Source organism: Macrobrachium rosenbergii, chromosome 10, assembly GCF_040412425.1.
Source record: "Macrobrachium rosenbergii isolate ZJJX-2024 chromosome 10, ASM4041242v1, whole genome shotgun sequence".
NCBI classification, from domain to species: domain Eukaryota; kingdom Metazoa; phylum Arthropoda; class Malacostraca; order Decapoda; family Palaemonidae; genus Macrobrachium; species Macrobrachium rosenbergii.
In genome coordinates this window covers 72,344,707-72,365,614 of record NC_089750.1, presented here as the reverse complement: position 1 = coordinate 72,365,614, position 20,908 = coordinate 72,344,707, and the positions used below count along the sequence as shown (strand labels likewise).

Below are 20,908 nucleotides of genomic sequence, written 5' to 3'. Positions count from 1 at the left end.
GTATGATGCTGTGTGAAACTCTCAGCCACGGCTCATGAAATTCAAAGCTGGTCATGGTGGCCTGTGTTGTTGCGGTGCCAGACGCACGAGCATGGCTAACTTTAACCTTAAATAAAATAAAAACTACTGAGGCTAGAGGGCTGCAATTTTGGTGTATTTGATGATTGGAGGGTGGATGATCAACATACCAATTTGCAGCCCTCTAGTTTTTAAGATCTGAGGGCGGACAGAAAAAGTGCGGAAGGACGGACAAAATAGTTTTCTTTTACAGAAAGCTAAAAATGTACTGCTACAGTTTATAAACGTGCACTGCTACGGTTTATATGTACATGTGCCAAGTTAGAAAAATGATATTTCAAGGTCGTTTTTAGTGACTTAAGATAAAGATTTAATAAACACTACCACGAAAATTAAAAAATTCAAGTGTATTGAAGCTATTGTGTACAAGCATTACCTAAGCTAGAATGATATTTAAAAGACGGATTACAAAAAACACCAAGTTTTTCCAAAATATCTATCTGAAAGATTTATTCACAAAATAATTTTTTGCATAAAGGTTTTCATTCCTTGTGGAGTAATTTTGATTTTTTTTTTTTTTGTTTCTTTGTCTGGATCGAGTTCTCGGTTGAACTTTGAAGTTTAAGATACTGATGATAAAGAAAGTGATCAAGCAAATTGCACTTAACAAGACGCAAAAATACTTATGATGAAGGCAGACTTTAACTGAATATTATTTCCATAAATTTATGATAGCAATTCATTGCTTTTCGATTAAATACAGTTAGATATTGGACGATATCTTATAAAGTCGCCTCGAGTTATGTATATTAACAAATGATATTCAGTCATTTTTTTCATTAACAGTGTGGTGTTTTATCACATAACTTTTTGATCCTAAGTAAAAACAAATGTTATACTTTTTAAATTCTAAAGTTACTTGTAAAAGCATAAGTAAAAAAAATTCTTCCAATTCACCTGAAAAAAAGATAAAAAAAAACACGCATAAATGTGCAGTAACATAACTTAGTCGCTCATATAGCTAATTATTTATCTTCCTATACATTAACGTGAATGCTAAACGTGCCCACCTGTTCCTATTCGAAAGTGTGTCTAGGCATCTGTAAGGGTGCTATTACTTTTATGGCCAAGCTTTATCTCCCCCAATACGAGTCGCTAATGAGTGTGTAATTAGCCAGGACCCAGTTTTTTCTGGATCCTGTAAATAACATTAAACATACGAAGCCAAGGGCAAGCACACGTGTACATGGCCTAAAGCAGTGAGATGATACCACGCTTTTCAAATCAAGGAATTAAACATGGCATATAATTGTAAGTAAATAAGACTATTATTTCTTCGACTTAGTCTATATGGAAATTGTTTCCCTTATTTTAACCGAACGCCGGCAACCGCTTATTCGGCAGTGATAGTGACACCAAGCTTTTAAGACAGAGGAATTATATGATTTATAAAGTTATATGTAAACCCAGACAGTATTGCATCTTTGACTTAGTAAATAAGATCATTACTTCTACCTCATTTTAAAACCGCGCCAAACACACTTTCAAAAAGTCTTTGCCAACAGCATTTCTTGGAAGATTTCTGCATCATACAACATTAGAATTGCAAATAATAGTGCGCGGCTCTCGCAGCTGCGCTTTTTTTTTTTTTAATGCGGCGAAAAATATACAAAGTGGAACACTTGTCCTCCGGACTTTGCCGAGTTCAAAACCTCAGAGGTATCTTCTTTTCTCTCGCCTTCTTCAGTTCACCATGAAAAGATACAGCCTAAGTTATGCGCGATATTCCTTGATGTAAATGAAGTGCCAAGAATTGTGTGTTTTTAAAAATGTAAATGAAGTGCCAAGAAATGTGTTTTATTTATTCAAATGAAGTGGCAAGAAGTGTAAGTGTTTTTTCAATGTAAATGAAGTGCCAAGAAGTGTTAGGGTTTTTATATCAGTTAAGGGAGGTACATGAATCTGAACTTCAGAAAATGATTTAAGTTAATGAAGTGATCGTGGATTCCATGATGAGTTTGCGTACTTATCGCTGGAGTGGAGAAAAAAAGGAGTACTCCGAGGACATAATATACTGATATAGTCGTCGATTTTACGAAGAGGTAAGATGCATCTGCGTAGCAAGTCTTACTTTATTATTAACATCAATGAACTATATTTACCGATGTGTACACTGTAACTATTTGCTGAGCTAAGTATTCCACAGTGATGTAACTATACCGTGCAAAATAAAATGAAATTTGCATATTTATCAATAAATCAACAGGTGAGCCTTCGTCCAGCTCATTTCGTCTTGCTCACTAAATCAATATAAAACCAAATAGATATATTAAATTTGATATGGAAAAGTATAAATGTATTTCGCAATAGCTGAAAGTTATAACTGGATCATTTCATAATTAATGGTTGTTCAGTTTGCTGGGCGTTAATTATTTCAAGTATATATAAGCTTTCCGACCTTTATATGGTAGTTTTCAGTTGTGAAGAAACTCAGAGACGACAAAACAAACCTTCCTTGTATTTACATACCTCTCCATTAATAAATATTATGAGTTTCAAGTTCTCGGATATTGTAAAATGGCCCTATTCAGAATTAGAATAACATACTAGCTCAAATACTCTCCTCTTGGTTTAGCCTTGAAATGTAGTGCCAACACGCCTTCCCCCGCCTCCCACCAACTTACCTTGCAGATGACCTATCTGTTAGCCTAATTACTTCTCTAATATTCGAGGTCTGGCCAAACGCCATTAAGCCTAAATGGCCCGTCTGCAGTCCTCGCTTATCCAACGATACTTCCCCGGATCTTTATCAAATTTCTCTCACTTCAACTTCTATTTACGCTTCTGTTTCAAAGGTAAAATCTGTAGTTAACGTAACTTAGAAAAACATATACGGGACGTGTGTATCTGGAATTCTTTCTCTATGACGCTATCTGACTATTGTTTTGCTTAATTCCACTGACAGCCCTTCGTCGACTACCTTATTTCTTGCCATAAATCTATATAATTTCGCATAATTCTGAGGTTCTGAATGGACTACAGTGGACATAGCGCTGAGTGGTTCCATTACATCCATAGTATCGTGGGAGGAATTAAAGCCTTCGTTCCGTAAGCACCAGAATGGCAATAATTTGTAAAAATTACTGCAATGCTCCTTGATTGTCAGGACTATGCGTCTAAATTTCCTGACAGCTTCTTTAGCTAAAATCTTTGTAACAACCACATTCCTTCCTTTGGGCTCTGAATTATTAAATGCCATTCATGAGATCGAAAATATACACAATGATTAGCACCCAAGTCACCCTCCACCCAAGCTTGGATCTGGGATAACCAGGCAGTGGGTCCTGATGATTCAGCAGGTAAATTTATGGGCCCTTCAAACCTGCCAACCCCAGCTAATAGGGGTGGTAAGGTTGGTTTGCTTGTGAACCTATCAAGCAAGCCACGAGAGGGGCTGACACCAGGAACCCAAGGAGTGGGAGACACCGACGATGTAGGCTACAGATCAGGATTACTAGCGGCATCATTTTATGTAATCAGGTTTTATTTCACGTTATCATTATTTATACATTTAGTCTTTAGGTAAGCGTGAAACCAAATTTATAACAATGTTCCATCCCTTACAAACTAAGGCTTTAGGAAATACAAACACAAGTAGGCCTACGTAGCCTACAGCCAAATGAAAAACACATCCCCACCCAAACTAAGGCTTAAGCAAACACAAGCACAAGTAGGCCTAAGTATGCATTTGTGTGTATACGAGCGTTGCCACGGCGACAATGGAATGGAATGGAATATAAAATTTAGGCCATAGGCCAACCGCTGGGACCTATGAGGTCATTCAACGCTGAAAGGGAAATTGAGGGTAAACAAGATCTGAAAGGTGCAACAGGAGGAGGAACTCTCAGTTGCACTATAAAAACAATTGTAAGGAGAGGGTGGAAAGTAAGATGGAAGAAAGAGAAAATGAAAGCAGGTACAGTTAAAGACATAAAAGGAATTCCAGCTATGGGACGAAGGGACGCTGCCTAGAGCCTTAAGTAATGCCTGCAGTGCACCGCATGAGGTGTGCTGACGGCGCTACCCCCCTTACGGGACACACGACGACATTCTCGCGTTCTTTGAGGTAATTCTAACTTTTATAGCATCAGCAACCTTCGCCACGTTGATCAAGACGCGTTACTTGACGAGTGCTAATTAAATATCGATCACACTCGTGTGAGGTGTGGGTGTTAAGAGGTACCGCAGTGAGCTTTGGGACCTCCCTCAGGAAACACAGCATCCTCACTCAAGAAAGGGCCATCTTCCATTCCAAATGCAAAGATCGACGGTCAAGGTGTCTTACGAAGAAATTTAATCGGGTTTAACTGGCTGAGAAGCAGCAAAGGGCAAGTCCGCGTGAGACAAGCAACAGAACCTTCAATTAGGCAAGTTCTTCCGTAGCGTGGGTGCAAAGGCACTAAATTCTTTATCAGTTTTAGCTACGGGAAATTTCTCCTAGGATGGGAGGGCTGTTGAGCAAAACGAAGCAACATTTAACGACTAATTTGTTTTGTAAATGCTGAATAAGTCGAGTTTTTCAACATTTAAGACAAATTCAATTTGTCTTGTAAATGTTGAATAAGGCGAGTTTTTCTAGAGTGTAGGTGGAAAGGTAACACTTTTTTTTTATCAGTTTTAACTAAGGAAATTTCTCATACGAAAGGAAGACTTGATTAAAGAAACCAACATTCAACGACCTATTTGCTTTTTCAAATGCTACTTCATAAGTAACACCTGTTAAAGGAAAAAAGGTTTACGGCATCATAACCAATTCATAACTATCAATCAGCCTCGTAAATAGGGTGTCCCAATGTCAACCACAGCACATGAGACTATATCACTGACTGACATCTTGTCCACAGTCCCCATGTATCGCAAAATTTGTTTCTAAGCTTTGGCCAACGCTTTCTTGAATTGCCTCACCTATAATGGCACCGTCAGTGCACCTCATGCGGTGCACTGTAGGCATTACTTAAAGTTCTTTGCAGCGTGCCTCCGGCCCCTAGATGCTACCCCCTTTCATTCCTTGTACTGTACCTCCGTTCATAGCCTCTTTCTTCCTTTCAATTTCCACCCTCTCCTAACAACTGATTCATAGCGCAACTGCGAGGTTTTTCTTCTGTTACACCTATCAAACAAACAAACAGTCCTTATGAAGAGCCTCTTCACTTACTTTATACATCAGCTTATTCCTTTTAGCATTCTTTCGTTTCCCCTGAAGCAGAGTTATACGTTGCATTTCTTCCTAACAAATTCCTCTTATCTTCACCTATTTACTCATAACGGGCATCATTTATCTTTTAGTCCAAAACACCTAATGATTTTCCGTTCTTATTACAGTGACTGACATCTCAGTTCTTATCTGTTCTCCGTTTACTTAATCATAACTTCCTTTTTACCAACTAATATTCACTCACTGAATTCTTTTTCTTACAAGTACCTACTATCCATTTCAGGGACCGCGAGTAATCGTTTTTTCTCAAAAATCTTTCAAACTAATCATTTGATCGCAATGGTACTTTGACACAGTGTACAAGACACCTCCCGCTAATTTTCGGTAATATAGTCCATTGTCAAATGGTGTTAGTTAAGGCGTTAGGGTCTAATCTACGCAACCGAACGTCCGCTATCGCCCATAGGCAGGAAAGTGGGGGCGGGGGCGGAGATGGGGAGGCCAGGAAAGTGGGTTGAGGGAGGGATGAGGAGGGGAAGGGCGAGGGAGGGACGGGATGGGGATAAAGGACGTTCGAATGCATAGTTTGGCGACGCTTGGCAACACCATGTAAGTCAAGAGTAAACGCCTTAACTAAAACCATTTGACAATGCAATATATTACCAAAAATTAGCGGGGAGTGTCTTGCACACTCTGTCAAAGTACCATTTCGATCAAATAATTAGTTTGAAAGACATTTGAGAAAGCGACGACTCGCGGCCCCTGAAATGGATAGTAAATACTTCACGCCAGTCACTATGACTCCTCCACACTGTATCCAATTAGTATTAACATTTGGAGTGTTCTTTTAAGCAAAAAAATCAGCAGCTAAACATTGAACTTTTTTCCCGAAACTTTTTTTTAGACCCTGAATGGAAATATTAAACAGTGGACTTTTTCCAGAACCTTTTTTTTAGACCCTGAATGGAAATATTCAACACTGAACATTTTCCCAGAACCTTTCTTTTTTATAACATAAATGAAAATATTAAGAATCTACACATACATAAATGACCACTGCCTCAGAAATAAATTTTGTCTTACATAATTATTCCCCTTTAAAATGTTTCATTCAAGAAATGAGGGCATGTCATTTTGAGCATTTGAAACTCTTCCTTTCCTCGCTCTGTTCTTTTCAAGACATTACGGTGGAAAAAAAAAAGAAAAAAGTAAAAAGTGCGCCGAAGTTTCTTCGGCGCAATCGAGTTTTCTGTACAGCCACTACAGCATATAATCAAGGCTTCCGAAAATAGATCTATCTTTCGGTGTTCTCGGTATAACGCTGTATGAGCCGCCTCCCATGAAACTTTAACCACGGTTCGGTGGTGGCCTGGCCTATATCGTTGCCAGAAGCACGATTATGGCTAACTTTAACCTTAAATAAAATAAAAACTACTGAAGCTAAAAAAATTAAGTATGCCTTAGTTTAACCAGACCACTGAGCTGATTAACAGCTCTCCTAGGGCTGGCCCGAAGGATTAGACTTATGTTACGTGGCTAAGAACCAATTGGTTACCTAGCAATGGGACCTACAGCTCATTGTGGAATCCGAACCACATTATACCGAGAAATGAATTTCTATCACCAGAAATAAACTCCTCTAATTCTTCATTGGCCGGTCGGAGACTCGAACTCGGGCCTAGCAGAGTGCTAGAGGGCTGAAATTTGGTATGTTTGATGGTTGGAGGGTGGATGATCAACATACCAATTTGCAGCCCTCTAGCCTCAGCAGTTTTTAAGATCTGACGGCGGACAGAAAAAGTGCGGACGGACAGACAAAGACGACACGATAGTTTTCTTTTATAGAAAATTAAAACTGAGAGGGACTGTCTAATTAAGAATGAACTGACCTCACAATATTTAAGGTAACCGGCACTGCAGTATTGAAAATGGTGAAGTAAACATATGAATCAAAATTACATAAAAGTACTTTTTATCCCGTTCGAGTCACAAAAGCAATCAATGGTAATTGACTAAAAAAAAAAAAATCCGAAAATTGGTAGGTAAATCATATGATGTTAAAAATGAAAATTTTTTAACGAGGGTAAATGCTGCTCGGAACTTTTACATAACCACATCATACTTAATCGTAAAGCAATATATACACCATTTCCAAAGCTTTCCAAAATTAATATACATCTGTTTAATTAAATGATTAACAATTTTTCAAGCATATATAATTTAGTGTTGCGATGACGAATTTCTAAACGAAAAATACTAAGAAGCACTGATTAGCTTCAAAATGTGGTAATTGCCAATTAGCATAATAAACACAAGTGTATATCTCTTAAAGTTGACTTCAAGTGTAAGGATAACTGCAGAAGACACGAACCAGGTGGTAAGTACAGTAAAGATAGAGTTAATGCTTGATTACTCAACGCGAAGGCACGGCATTGCCGAGTTGCTTTTCCAGATCCAACTTTTAGAAAGGACGAAGCAAAAGTGATAACTATTCTTGAGCTTGCAAGTGTCTTTTGTTAAGAGAGAGAGAGAGAGAGAGAGAGAGAGAGTCCGTCCGAAACGTTTGTAGAGAGAGAGAGAGAGAGAGAGAGAGAGAGAGTAAAGCTAGGCAACAAAAACATCAGCACCAATAGCCACTATTTCTGTTATCTCATAAAAACAATACCACTACTATTCCCATTACTGAATGAAAACAATGTAACGATTTAACTTCCCAAACCGTTAAAACACTGTGCTGTGTTTGAAATCTTTACGCCGTGATCAGTACAAAGCAGTGCAAAGCTAACACTTTTGCAGGGACGTTATTTCTTAGTTAAAACCCAAAGTAAGAGTTAGGGCGCGATTCCACCGAGGCAAGATTTTGGCAACTTGGCATGCCACAATGTCGCATACGCCAATTGTGTTTCCACCAGTTCAACAGAAGACAACACGTAGCATGCGACTGTGTGGCTTGCGACAGGTGGCATCATGTTGCCGTGTTCCCGACACATGCCACAAGATTTATCCTGTTGCCTAGTTAGAACGCCTTCCCGCCAGTCGCAAGAAAAACAGTAGAGTTTACAGAAGAATAGCAACAACGGTGTTGCCTTGTCGAAGGCAACATGTCTCCTGGTTTAAAGCCGCATTCAACATACTTGTTGAAAGGCAGTCAAGTCGCACAATGCATGTTGCTTGTGTTGCCTCGGTGGAATCGCGCCTTTAAAAAGACTGATAAGACGCATGATGTTACGTTTCTTGGAGGATTTTGAATGAATTCGTTGGAGGATTTTGAATGAATCCGTTGGAGGATTTTGAATGAATTCGCTGGAGGATTCTAAATGAATTCGTTGGAGGATCCTGAATGAATTCGTTGGAGGATTTTGAATGAATTTGTTGGAGGATTTTGAGTGAATTCGTTAGGGGATTTTGAATGAATTCGTTGGAGGATTTTGAATGAATTTGTTGGAGGATTTTGAGTGAATTCGTTAGAGGATTTTGAATGAATCCGTTGGAGGATTTTGAATGAATTCGCTAGAGGATTCTAAATGAATTCGTTGGAGGATTTTGAATGAATTCGTTGGAGGATTTTGAATGAATTTGTTGGAGGATTTTGAATTTGTTGGAATTCGTTAGAGGATTTTGAATGAATTTGTTGGCGAATTTTGAATGAATTTGTTGGGGGATTTTGAGTTAATTCGTTAGAGGATTTTGAATGAATCCGTTGGAGGATTTTGAATGAATTCGTTAGAGGATTCTAAATGAATTCGTTGGAGGATTTTGAATGAATTCGTTGGAGAATTTTGAATGAATTTGTTGGAGGATTTTGAGTGAATTCGTTAGAAGATTTTGAATGAATTCGTTGGAGGATTTTGAATGAATTTGTTGGAGGATTTTGAGTGAATTCGTTAGAGGATTCTGAATGAATCCGTTGGAGGATTTTGAATGAATTCGCTAGAGGACTAAATGAATTCGTTGGAGGATTTTCAATGAATTCGTTGGAGAATTTTGAATGAATTTGTTGGAGGATTTTGAGTGAATTCGTTAGAGGATTTTGAATGAATCCGTTGGAGGATTTTGAATGAATTCGCCAGAGGATTCTAAATGAATTCGTTGGAGGATTTTGAATGAATTCGTTGGAGAAATTTGAATGAATTTGTTGGAGGATTTTGAGTGAATTCGTTAGAGGATTTTGAATGAATTCGTTGGAGAATTTTGAATGAATTTGTTGGAGGATTTTGAGTGAATTCGTTAGAGGATTTTGAGTGAATTCGTTGGAGAATTTTGAATGAATTTGTTGGAGGATTTTGAGTGAATTCGTTAGAGGATTTTGAATGAATTAGTTGGAGGATTCTGAATGAATTCGTTGGAGAATTCTGAACGAATTCGTTAGAAGATTTTGAATGAATTCGTTCGACATCAAACGTCCCTGTGATAATTTAGCCCCAAGGACTCGGATGACAGCTTAACTGAAGTTAGTGGTTTAATCCTCGTTACTAATAACCAATTTGATCCCTTATTCCTTACAACAGAAACTACAAATAGTTTCCTAGATTTTAGACATTTAAGACTGATGACAGGGACTTTCCGACAAACTCCTAACACCGTTTTACTACTATATAAAAAAACTCATTGTTTTTTTATATATAAGAAAAAATGAAATTAATTTTTCAAGGGTAACAATCATATACATTTCCAGAAATGTGGCCAGTGGCGTGAGTTGAAATCTGAACTCATCAACCTGACACCAGTTTGCAAAGTTTTTAGTTTCTACAGTCATTCCAGGAAATCTTATGCTACTCTTCGCTCAATTTATCTAAAGTACAAGGATCTCATGATAAAATGAACAAATGAACTGAACAAAACACTTGGTTCTTAATTAATAGAAATAAAATAAACGACACACACACACACACACCTGTACAGTCACAGCAGTTTTGCATAAATTAGACACGAGCCAGGTGTGCATCAAACATATATATGAGGTAAAAGAGTAAGTTTTCGCATGAGCTGGAGATTTTTTTAGGGAGCAAATAACCTCAAACACACTGACATACACGAGAGAGAGAGAGAGAGAGAGAGAGAGAGAGAGAGAGAGAGAGAGAGAATGGCTCTTTCTGCAGTTTGTCCCAAGAAGAGATGTTTACCTAAATTCATATTTACAATGAAAGTAAAGGACGATAATATATTCTAGCTTACTGATAATAAATAATAAATAAATATTACCAAAAGCGTTTATAAACAAAAATGACGAATGTATACGCGTAGATGTACAGTACTACCGAGCATCGATGCTATTCCATGAAAATAACTATATACTTCAACTAAGCAGACCTAATGACATCGCAATGCAAATGATTATTTAAAAGTAACTCATTCAAAATCCCTCCCTTTACTTCAACTAGGAAGACTCAATGACATCGCAATGCGAATTATTATTTAAAAGTAACTCATTCAAAATACCCTCCTTTACTTTAACTAGGAAGACTTAATGACATCGCAATGCGAATTATTATTTAAAAGTAACTCATTCAAAATCCCCTCCTTTACTTTAACTAGGAAGACTTAATGACATCGCAATGTAAATTATTATTTAAAAGTAACTCATTTAAAATCCCCTCCTTTACTTTAACTAGGAAGACTTAATGACATCGCAATGCAAATTATTATCTAAAAGTAACTCATTCAAAATCCCCTCCTTTAATGTAACTAGGAAGACTCAATGACATCGCAATGCAAATTATTATTTAAAAGTAACTCACTGAAAATCCCCCCCTTTATTTTTACTAAGAAGACTTAACGACATCGCAATGCAAATTATTATCTAAAAGTAACTCATTCAAAATCCCCTCCTTTACTCTAACTTCGAAGACTTAACGACATCGCAATGCAAAGCATTATTTAAAAGTAACTCATTCAAAATCCCTTCCTCTACACAGCACAAGCAATTTGCGACCATGAGGACGGTGCGCATAAGGCTGAGCCTTCAGTGGGCTGTTTTCGCAACGGCTCTAATAATCGCCACGACCGTGTACGCTCACATCCTGTGGGAGGCTGCGTTCACAGAGATCTCCAGCGACGCGACCGACCGTCTCAGTAAGAAGGACATTCGACAGGACGAGGAATATACGCAAACTGCCATCGCGGTTCTCTTGCAAAATGAGACGGAGCTTCGTGAGATGGGCCGCAATCTTACAGAGTACAACCCAGAAGGTAATATATTATTTTTCACAGTTCTGTTATGAGTGATCTAAACCTCTTATACTGTGAATGCACGATATATAAAAATTAACACTGCATACATTTTAATAATTCAAAATCTAAAGAGTAACAATCCATACAGTAAAGACAGTGTGTTACAAAGTACAAACGTGATTCCAGCATAACAGAATATTCACCAAAATATTTACGTGTTTATATTGCATTCTGACAAGAACTGCAAACTCAGACGTTCTTTAACAAGTTCTCTCGCTCTCTCTCTCTCTCTCTCTCTCTCTCTTTATCACCACAAACATTTCTGACTAATACTATATGCCACAGACGTACGAGGTGCAAAGAAAAAGGAACAAGTAAAAAATGCGCCGAGGTTTCTTCGGCGCATTCGAGTTTTCTGTGCAGCCGCTACAGCGTATAATCAAGGACACCAAAAACAGATCTATCTTTCGGTGGTCTCGGTACAATGCTATATGAGCCGCGGCCCATGAAACTTTAACCACGGCCCGGTGGTGGCCTACCCTATAAACTTTGCCAGAAGCACGATTATGGCTAGCTTTAACCTTAAATCAAATAAAACTACTGAGGCTAAAGGGCTGCAATTTGGTATGTATGATGACTGGAGGGTGGATGATCAACATACCAATTTGCAGAGCTAGCCTCGGACAGGGAAAAGTGAGGACGGACAGACAAAGCCGGAACAATAGTTTCCTTTTTCGGAAAGCTAAAAAGGCAAATGAACGACATCTAACTATGGCATCTCACCTAACCTTTTCACACAGAGGACGACTTGACGTCAGCGCAAGAAAGACTTAAGAAACGTCGCCGCTGGATTCAGAGCGTGTGCCGCCACCTGCACCACAAAGAACCCGTCGAGAAAACGGCCAGGAACTCGTTCAACTATTTCTTTGATTACAAAGCCGCTGTCTGCCCAATACCGAAGGTATGTAGAGACAATACTAAGACTATTTATCTAACAATGGAATGGTAGAATAGAATAGAATGTTAGAATTTAGGGCAACGGCCAAGCGCTGGGACCTATGGGGTTGTTCAGAGCTGAAACGGAAATCGACAGTAAATGGGTTTGAAAGGTGTAACAGGAGGAAATACTTTCGCAGTTGCACTATGTAACAATTGTTAGGCTGACTGACTGATTTACAGATTTTAGGCGCACATGCCAAGCACTGGGGCAACTAAGGCCATTCAGAACTGAAACGGAAATTGACAGTAAAAAGGTTTGCAAGGTGTAACAGGAGGAAAAATTTTTGCATTTGCACTATGGAACAATTGTTAGGAAAGGGTTGCGGAAAGAAAGATGGATCAAAGAGGTTATGAACGGAAGTACAGTAAACGGAATGAAAGCGATAGCAGCTAGGGGGGCCGAAGGGACGCTGCAAAGAACCTTAAGTAACGCTTACAGTGCACCGCACGAGGTGCACTGTTGGCACTACGGGGTTAGTGCCAACAGTGGAATAGCATCCCGTCATTACTTTCTTTCGGCGGGAAAAGAAAGATTTTGTTACGAGCCTCTAAATTTTACATATAGTTGTTGAAGTCTCTCAGGAAAAGGGAGCTGTACGTCGAAACTTAAAAAAAAAAATATTATATCTCGACTTTTGATCTTGGAATTTCTGCTCGAACAATACAGCCAAAGTATAATACGTTTGTTATTTCAGGCATACTTGTCATTTCATATTTACTGAATACCTTTTATTACATAAAAATGTCAGTTATTCCGAGGCTTGTCTTCTTATAAGTATAGACTATTATATTTCCACATGTTAGATCTTGAAAACGCCCTCTTCTGTCACTAATGTAATTATTTTACTTATACCCAAAACACCTACTTTATTCGTGTAATTACATATGAACACAGAATACAAATAGTCACATAGAAATATTAAAAGAAAGATCTCGATTGCCCATACATATATATATATATATATATATATATATATATATATATATATATATATATATATATATATATATATATATATATATATATATATATATATATATATATATATATATATATATATATATATATATATATATATATATATATATATATATATATATATATATATATATATATTTCTGTGCGTGTTTGGTACTTATATTGCATAAGCAATGAATATTACATGTAATCAACTCCTAAAAGCAATACAGATTTTCTTATATTTGCACTATCCTACTTGAACTTTTCTCAACAGTAAACGCTTCAATTCATTTATTTTTTTATTTTTTATATTTCTTACGCCTTGCCAGTCCGGATCGTCTACCTGGCGAGAACACCTCAGGATCGTGAACAGGGGGCCTCACCCTTCAGTGCCGATCTTCAAAGACTTGCGTTTGATCAAGATACAGCGACAGCCGATCAAGAAGATCATGAGACAACTCTCTCAGACGACCAAGATCATCACAGTCAGGTCAGGAAAGCTAGCGCCACGGTTCTCGGATTAGTCTGGGACTTAAGTTTTTTAAATCAATCTCAAATCACCCGCCCTTTTTGTATGTGTATGGTTACCTCTCTCTCTCTCTCTCTCTCTCTCTCTCTCTCTCTCTCTCTCTCTCTCTCTCATATATATATATATATATATATATATATATATATATATATATATATATATATATATATGTGTGTGTGTGTGTGTGTGTGTATGTCTGTTATGTGTGTGTGTGTGTATGTGTGTATGTGTGTTATGTGTGTATGCATGTATATATATATGTATGTATGTATATATAGATATATATATATATATATATATATATATATATATATATATATATATATATATATATATATATATATAAATAAATATATATATATATATATATATAAATAAATAAATATATATATATATATATATATATGTATATGTATATATATATATATATATATATATATATATATATATATATATATATATATATATATATATATATATATATATATATATAACTTGTAAGGTTTTCTCCGTGGGAGCTTAAGTTTAGCAATAGACAGGACAGCGAGAAGATAATAATTTCTTCTTTTTATTTACACCAACGTTTCAGGAGTCTTTTCCCGAAACGTTGTTGTAAATAAAAAGAAGAAATGATTTTCAGTCTTCTCCTGTTTATATTTATATATATATATATATATATATATATATATATATATATATATATATATATATATATAGAGAGAGAGAGAGAGAGAGAGAGAGAGAGAGAGAGAGAGAGAGAGAGAGAGAGAGAGAACTCCGTGTTGCCTACAGGTTTTCATATACCCTCATAGCATTACTTGTTCTTTTTCCAGTGTACACTCAAAATTATTCTTCTTTGGAAACCACAGATTTCTACCAACCAAGCAACTTCGTTTTCATTTACTCCAGAACTCATTACCTACTAACTACCTCGTCTTTCTGTTAACAATCTTTGCGTCTAACTCTCCTAGCACAGCCAACCTCCCCCATTCGCCAAAATCCAACCAACACGATGTCATTCTTCTAGAAACGTTCCATTGTACTCATTTTTTTTCCCTGGGCCTTTTACTGTTACTATTACAACTTTTGCCTTTGCCACGCCTCACCATAATAATACAATCTTCGGAAGAACACGTTTGCGCACTTACTGTTTCCACAATCACCTTTGCACCATAAACACTATCCTTTCCCTAACTTTGCATATTTCAGCAGCTAAGACACAATCTATTTTTTTCCTTCGTTATCCAGTCATTCTACTCAGTTTCACGAAGTGCCACATCATCCAGCATCCAGCTTTCTCTCTTGTTTGAACACATTTTCTATTGTAGTTTTATTTTTCCTCTGATTTTTTTTTACAATAGGAGTACAGAGTATGGCTTTAAATCGCATGCCCATCGGTCATTTTGTGATTTTAACAGTATCTTAAAGGGAACGAAAAACTTTTGAATGTATGTATGTATGCATGTATGTATATATATACATACATATATATATATATATATATATATATATATATATATATATATATATATATATATATATATATATATATATATATATATATATATATATTGCACCTTATATTCAGTGTAATAAATACTTCTTCATATTCTGTTAGTTAAATATGTACAAATAATTCAAAATTTACATACAAAAACGAAAGTGAAAAGCTACTGATTTCAGTAAATCTTTTCCACTACGAAACCTGATCTGAAATAAGAACTTTTGGGAGTGTGAAAATGTATAAAATTTTATAGCTTATGAGTATATAAAAATTCTAGTAACAGAAGATACTGAAGGCTTTTACCAGAAGGTCATGAATTATATTCATGACCATCGAAGCTTACCAGAAATTATAAAAAAGAAAGTACCCGACATTTACCCAACATACACATCAGAGAATAAGTTTCTGCGCGTCAGCAATAAAAGGCTTTTGGGCAGAGAAGGTACTGTGAATTAAACATCATCACTAAAGGAATGGATTAGGATCCACGCGTTTACATTTCTTTTTTTTTTTTTATATTGATTCAGCGCGGAAGAGCAACAATGGCTGGACCGAGAAAATATGTCTTTTTTTATTTTCTCATTTATCGTTATCTTGTCCTTATTTCTTATTTCACTTTCATCATTCAGTATTTCTTATCTCTCAGCAACGCTCATTTCTCCATAATTATTCATTTTGTTGTTATTGCTCACCCATGTCTCAGTTTCTTATCTGCCAGACATTACCATTTCTTCGTTACTGCCAGTTATTCATTATTTCCTATTCCTTACTAATTATTCCTTATTTGTAAACTCCTACCGTTACTAAGTATTTCTTATTTTTGTCTCCACTGCATCTTATGTCTTGCCTACTAATCTTTATTTGTCTGTTTCTACCTGTTATTAATTTTTCCCCTGTTACGTATTTCAATGCTTCTCATTTCCCACAAAACACGCTAATTAACTGTTACTACTTAACCACTGTTCAATTCTTACTCACCATTCATTAACTTAAATATGACCTGTTGTTCGTTTTTCTTGTCCCTTATTCATTATCCGTTTCTATTCACTACTCCCCCAGGCATCCTTTAACTCGGCTGGTGTCGTGCTTCCGAAGCAAATTCAACAAGGGGATGCCGCTGCGAGCCTACTCTCCCAAATCAGAAGAAGAGAGGCGTAAGGTAAGCAAGTAAACTCAGAAAAGGAAATATGGAATTGGAATTGGCGTAAGGTAAGCGGGTCAACTCAAAAAAGGAAATGGGGAATTGGAATTAGCGTATGGTAAGCGGGTCAACTCTGAAAGGGAAATACGGAATTGGAATTGGAATACAGAAATTAGGCCGAAGGCCAAGCGCTGGAACCTATGAGGTCACTCAGCGCTGAAAGAGAAACTGAAAGTAAGAAAGTTTGCAAGGTGTAACAGGTGGAAAACCTCGCAGCCGCACTGTGAATCATTGTTAGAGAGGGTGGAAAGTAATATGGAAGAAAGAGAATATGAAAGGAGATACAGTAAAATGAATGAACGAGGTTGCAGCTAGGGGCCGAAGAGACGCTGCAAAGAACAATAAGTAATGCCTACAGTGCACCACGTGAAGTGCACTGAATGGGAAAAAGGGAAATAGAAAGGAAAAAAGATTTTCAGATTTAGAGGAAAAAAAAGTTATAAGCGGAAACACAGAACAGTAGGCATCGGAAAATACTTTCTTATGTCCGTTAATTCAATAATTATTACGGGAATATTTTTCTCTTTACAACAGCGATGACAAGTGTGTCACTTACGTGAAGATGCTAGGAATGTATTTGTTTCTTTAGAATAATAGAAATAATTCCAAGGACAATAGCAGTCTTTTCTACACTTGTTTAAAAACCTGACAGTAAGTTATTTCCATATTTTATATCCCAAAGGAATTTTCCTACCAGACATAATTCTTAAAACGTTTCATTTTTGTCCAAGTTAACGAACGTTTGACGATTTATTTTTATATGCAGATCTTTTGCTTCAACTTAAATAAAAAAATAAAAGTATATATTAAAAGGTAAATAAAAGGAATAAAAGTAGTCTGTTCGAATACTGACAAGTAAAATACCATATATATATATATAGATATGTATATATATATATATATATATATATATATATATATATATATATATATATATATATATATATATATATATATATATATATAATAATTTTCAGTTTCCCATACGCCCACACACACACACATATGTACACACGCACGCGCGCACATACAAACACATGTAAGTCAGTAAGATCCATCTGATGCAGCTAATATGGAGTTCTTCTGAAAAGGGGGTTCACCCTTGGCTCAGTAGTTCAACGTAGTTCAAGAACAAATGTAATTGTTTATAATTTTCATGTTTTGTTTTTGCTATAGAAATCAGCCCTCTTGTTTATCCGACCAGCGGTTCAACAGGCTACAATGCACTGTCCACGGTTTCCTTTAGTTCATCGTTGGGAGAGTGGGGTCCGTTCTCAGCTAGGACTCCGCTGGCCGCGAGTTCGAATAACCGACCGGCCAACCAATGAAGAATAAGAGGAATTTATTTCTGGTGACTGAAATTCATTTCTCGCTATAACGTGGTTCGGATTCCACAATAAGCTGTAGGTCCCGTTGCTAGGTAACCAATTGGTTCTTAGCCACGTAAGATAAATCTAATCCTCCGGGCCAGCCCTAGGAGAGCTGTTAATCAGCTCAGCGGTCTGGTTAAACTAAGGTATAGTTAATTTAACCTATATTGCTCTCTTATATGTCAGGATTAAATGTAGTTTCTTCGAATTATTTTATATTTTCAATGTCCTTTTGTATCCTGAACACTTTCTCCTTGCAGAAGAAAGCAGGGTTTTCCTGGACTGACAATTTCTACGCTTTCTGGCTGCCAGCTCTTCATGTCAATAACATGCTACCGACGGACTTTCACCGGGACCTTAATCTGACGTCGCCTCTCGATCCCGATACAAGGTTAATCTTCTTCTTCTTCTTCTTCTTCTTCTTCTTCTTCTTCTTCTTCTTCTTCTTCTTCTTTGAAAACTGAGACGTCGGAATTGCAAATCGAACAGACACAAATATCTAACACATTCAACTTTTATGGAACTTTCAGTAGTTTTCGTTTTTCTTAAATTACTTCGTAATTTTACAAGTGCTGAAAATTTTATAATTCTTTGAAGTTCGGTTACGCATTACTTCATGGGGAAAAGAAACTTAGCGACAGATTATCTTAAACATTACTCAAAATATTTCATATCTTGAAAGCTATCCTAAAAGCTAAGTGGTACCAATGGAAATGGTGTACAGTATTCATAATGATTCATATCAAGACTTTTGAAACATGAAATAATTCTCTTTTAAGTTTTTGGCAATTTGGAAACTTGTTGAACTATTCGGCAACCTAGAATGGCAAAAATTGGTTTATATATCATCAATTTTCATTGATACAGATCAATTGTGTCTCGCCAGTATATTACCTAAGCATTTTTTAAAATAATTTAGTAATGCTTATAACATACTAACAAAAACATGCCCTAGTCATTCAACGAAAATTAATGGCAACCTAAAGAAAATACAATTTTAGACTAATCTACACGATCTACGAAAATTAACAAATAATTCACATGCACAAAAAGAAATTCATTTATATGTAACAAAAGAAAACAAGAAAAATACAGTTTATAAGCATTAAAAAGATAAAGACCATAGAAATTTATACTTATTCAGAATACACTGACGACCAAAGTAAATTATTATCAAAATTATCATCAAAATAAACTCGACAGCCTTCACAAAAACATAGATTAATTCCCGTACGCAATTTTTTTCAACGAGTCTCGATCTTTTCTCACACCAGATACAACACTTCAGTCTACACAGCCATTTACTGGAGAGTCAGGCCCAGAATCAGCTTCAATCAGTTCATGAGGCTCGTCATCACTTCTCACAAGGAGGGTAAAGCCAATCCTCACTGGTAGGTGGAGGCTGTCGTTCAGAAAATGAATGTCAGTAAATGCACGTTAGCTATGGACGGGATAGCGTTTTGTCTTGGCGGATTCAGTGGTGTTAAACTATTAGTAAACTCTACGTCAGTATACAGTAAATGCAGATATATATATACATATATTATATAATCACGAAGCTACAGATGTCGCTTAATATCAAATTCACGCTACCTCGGGAATATCTCCGATGGGAAATTATCACCGAAGGGGAATTTTATAAGTGATAAATGGACTGACTCGGCAGTACCAGTCCATTTATCACTTATAAATTCCCCTCCGGTGATAATTCCCCATCAGATATTCCCAAGGTAGCGTGAATTTGATATTAAGACATTTTTGTAGCTTCATGATTGTATATAAATCACGGTGTGGTAAAAATTTCATATATATATATATATATATATATATATATAGGCTATATATATATATATATATATATATATATATATATATATATATATATATATATATATATATATATATATATATATATATATATAGTATTTATACTTACATACATACATATATATGTATTTATTTATATATATATATATATATACTGTGTACACACACACATATATATGCATACATACATACATACACGCATGAATCCTATGCGGGTGTAAGGAATACACACACAAACACACACACATACGCACACCCGCACAGAAACACGCATCTTACGTATGATCTTATAACCGACGCAATGATCACGACACAAGCCTCCAAATACACACAAGAACTTAATAAACATCCCAATACTAAGCCTCCACGAATGAATGACCCACTCAACAACACAGTCATCTTTGCAGGGACACTTACTACAACAGATGTTCGCCCTGTCGTTTTAATTACGACTACGTGACTCACATCGAAACCCTCGAGGACGACCTCAAGTACGTGTTCTCGGTGCTGGGTCTTCCTTCGAGGCCGACCTTGGACGAGAACTCCTCAAGGATTCGCCCTAGGAAGTCGAGGGATTACAGGTAGGATAAGAAACGGTTTCCTGGTGGGTTTCAGAGGTGCAGGATGGAAACTGAATGTGCTGTAAGGCGCATAGCAACGCATGACTGAAATAAGGAATCGTTGTAAATAAGAAACAAACAAAGATCAATTTACTTAGTAATAACTTTGCATAATAAAATGTTCCTCACACACATTTCATATGATATTTTCTGTTAAAACAAAATTCCATCAAATATAAGGAGCCCATAATAACGCCAAAATGTGGAAAATAAAGGCTATATTTCAGAGACCAAACTGTCTCTCTCCTCAGGCAAATATTTGCTTGAGGAGAGAGACAGCTTGGTCTCTGAAATATAGCCTTTATTTCTACATTTTGGCATTTTTATGGCTCCTATATATATATATATATATATATATATATATATATATATATATATATATATTATATACAGTATATATATCTGTATACAGACACACACACATATGTATAGTATTGTGTTTGTGATGTGGGTATATATACATATACATACATGAGAGAGAGAGAGAGAGAGA

The 20,908-nt window shown here is 36.3% G+C and overlaps 1 protein-coding gene across 2 annotated transcripts in view; it reads left to right on the top strand.

Moving 5' to 3' along the window:
* Window positions 1-1,229: 1,229 nt before the first annotated feature.
* LOC136843032 (carbohydrate sulfotransferase 14-like) overlaps window positions 1,230-20,908 on the top strand; it is a 20,080-nt gene continuing 401 nt past the window's right edge. Inside the window, exons 1-8 of one of the 2 annotated variants that reach the window (XM_067111022.1) lie at window positions 1,230-1,329; window positions 11,149-11,422; window positions 12,205-12,365; window positions 13,694-13,854; window positions 16,457-16,556; window positions 18,229-18,359; window positions 19,243-19,359; window positions 20,203-20,376. In XM_067111022.1, the coding sequence (XP_066967123.1) occupies window positions 11,167-11,422; window positions 12,205-12,365; window positions 13,694-13,854; window positions 16,457-16,556; window positions 18,229-18,359; window positions 19,243-19,359; window positions 20,203-20,376 (1,100 nt within the window). In that variant the 5' untranslated portion in view covers window positions 1,230-1,329; window positions 11,149-11,166. Of the gene's footprint in view, window positions 1,330-1,429; window positions 2,121-11,148; window positions 11,423-12,204; window positions 12,366-13,693; window positions 13,855-16,456; window positions 16,557-18,228; window positions 18,360-19,242; window positions 19,360-20,202; window positions 20,377-20,908 lie in introns of those variants that run through there. The other variant, XM_067111021.1, reaches the window with a different exon arrangement.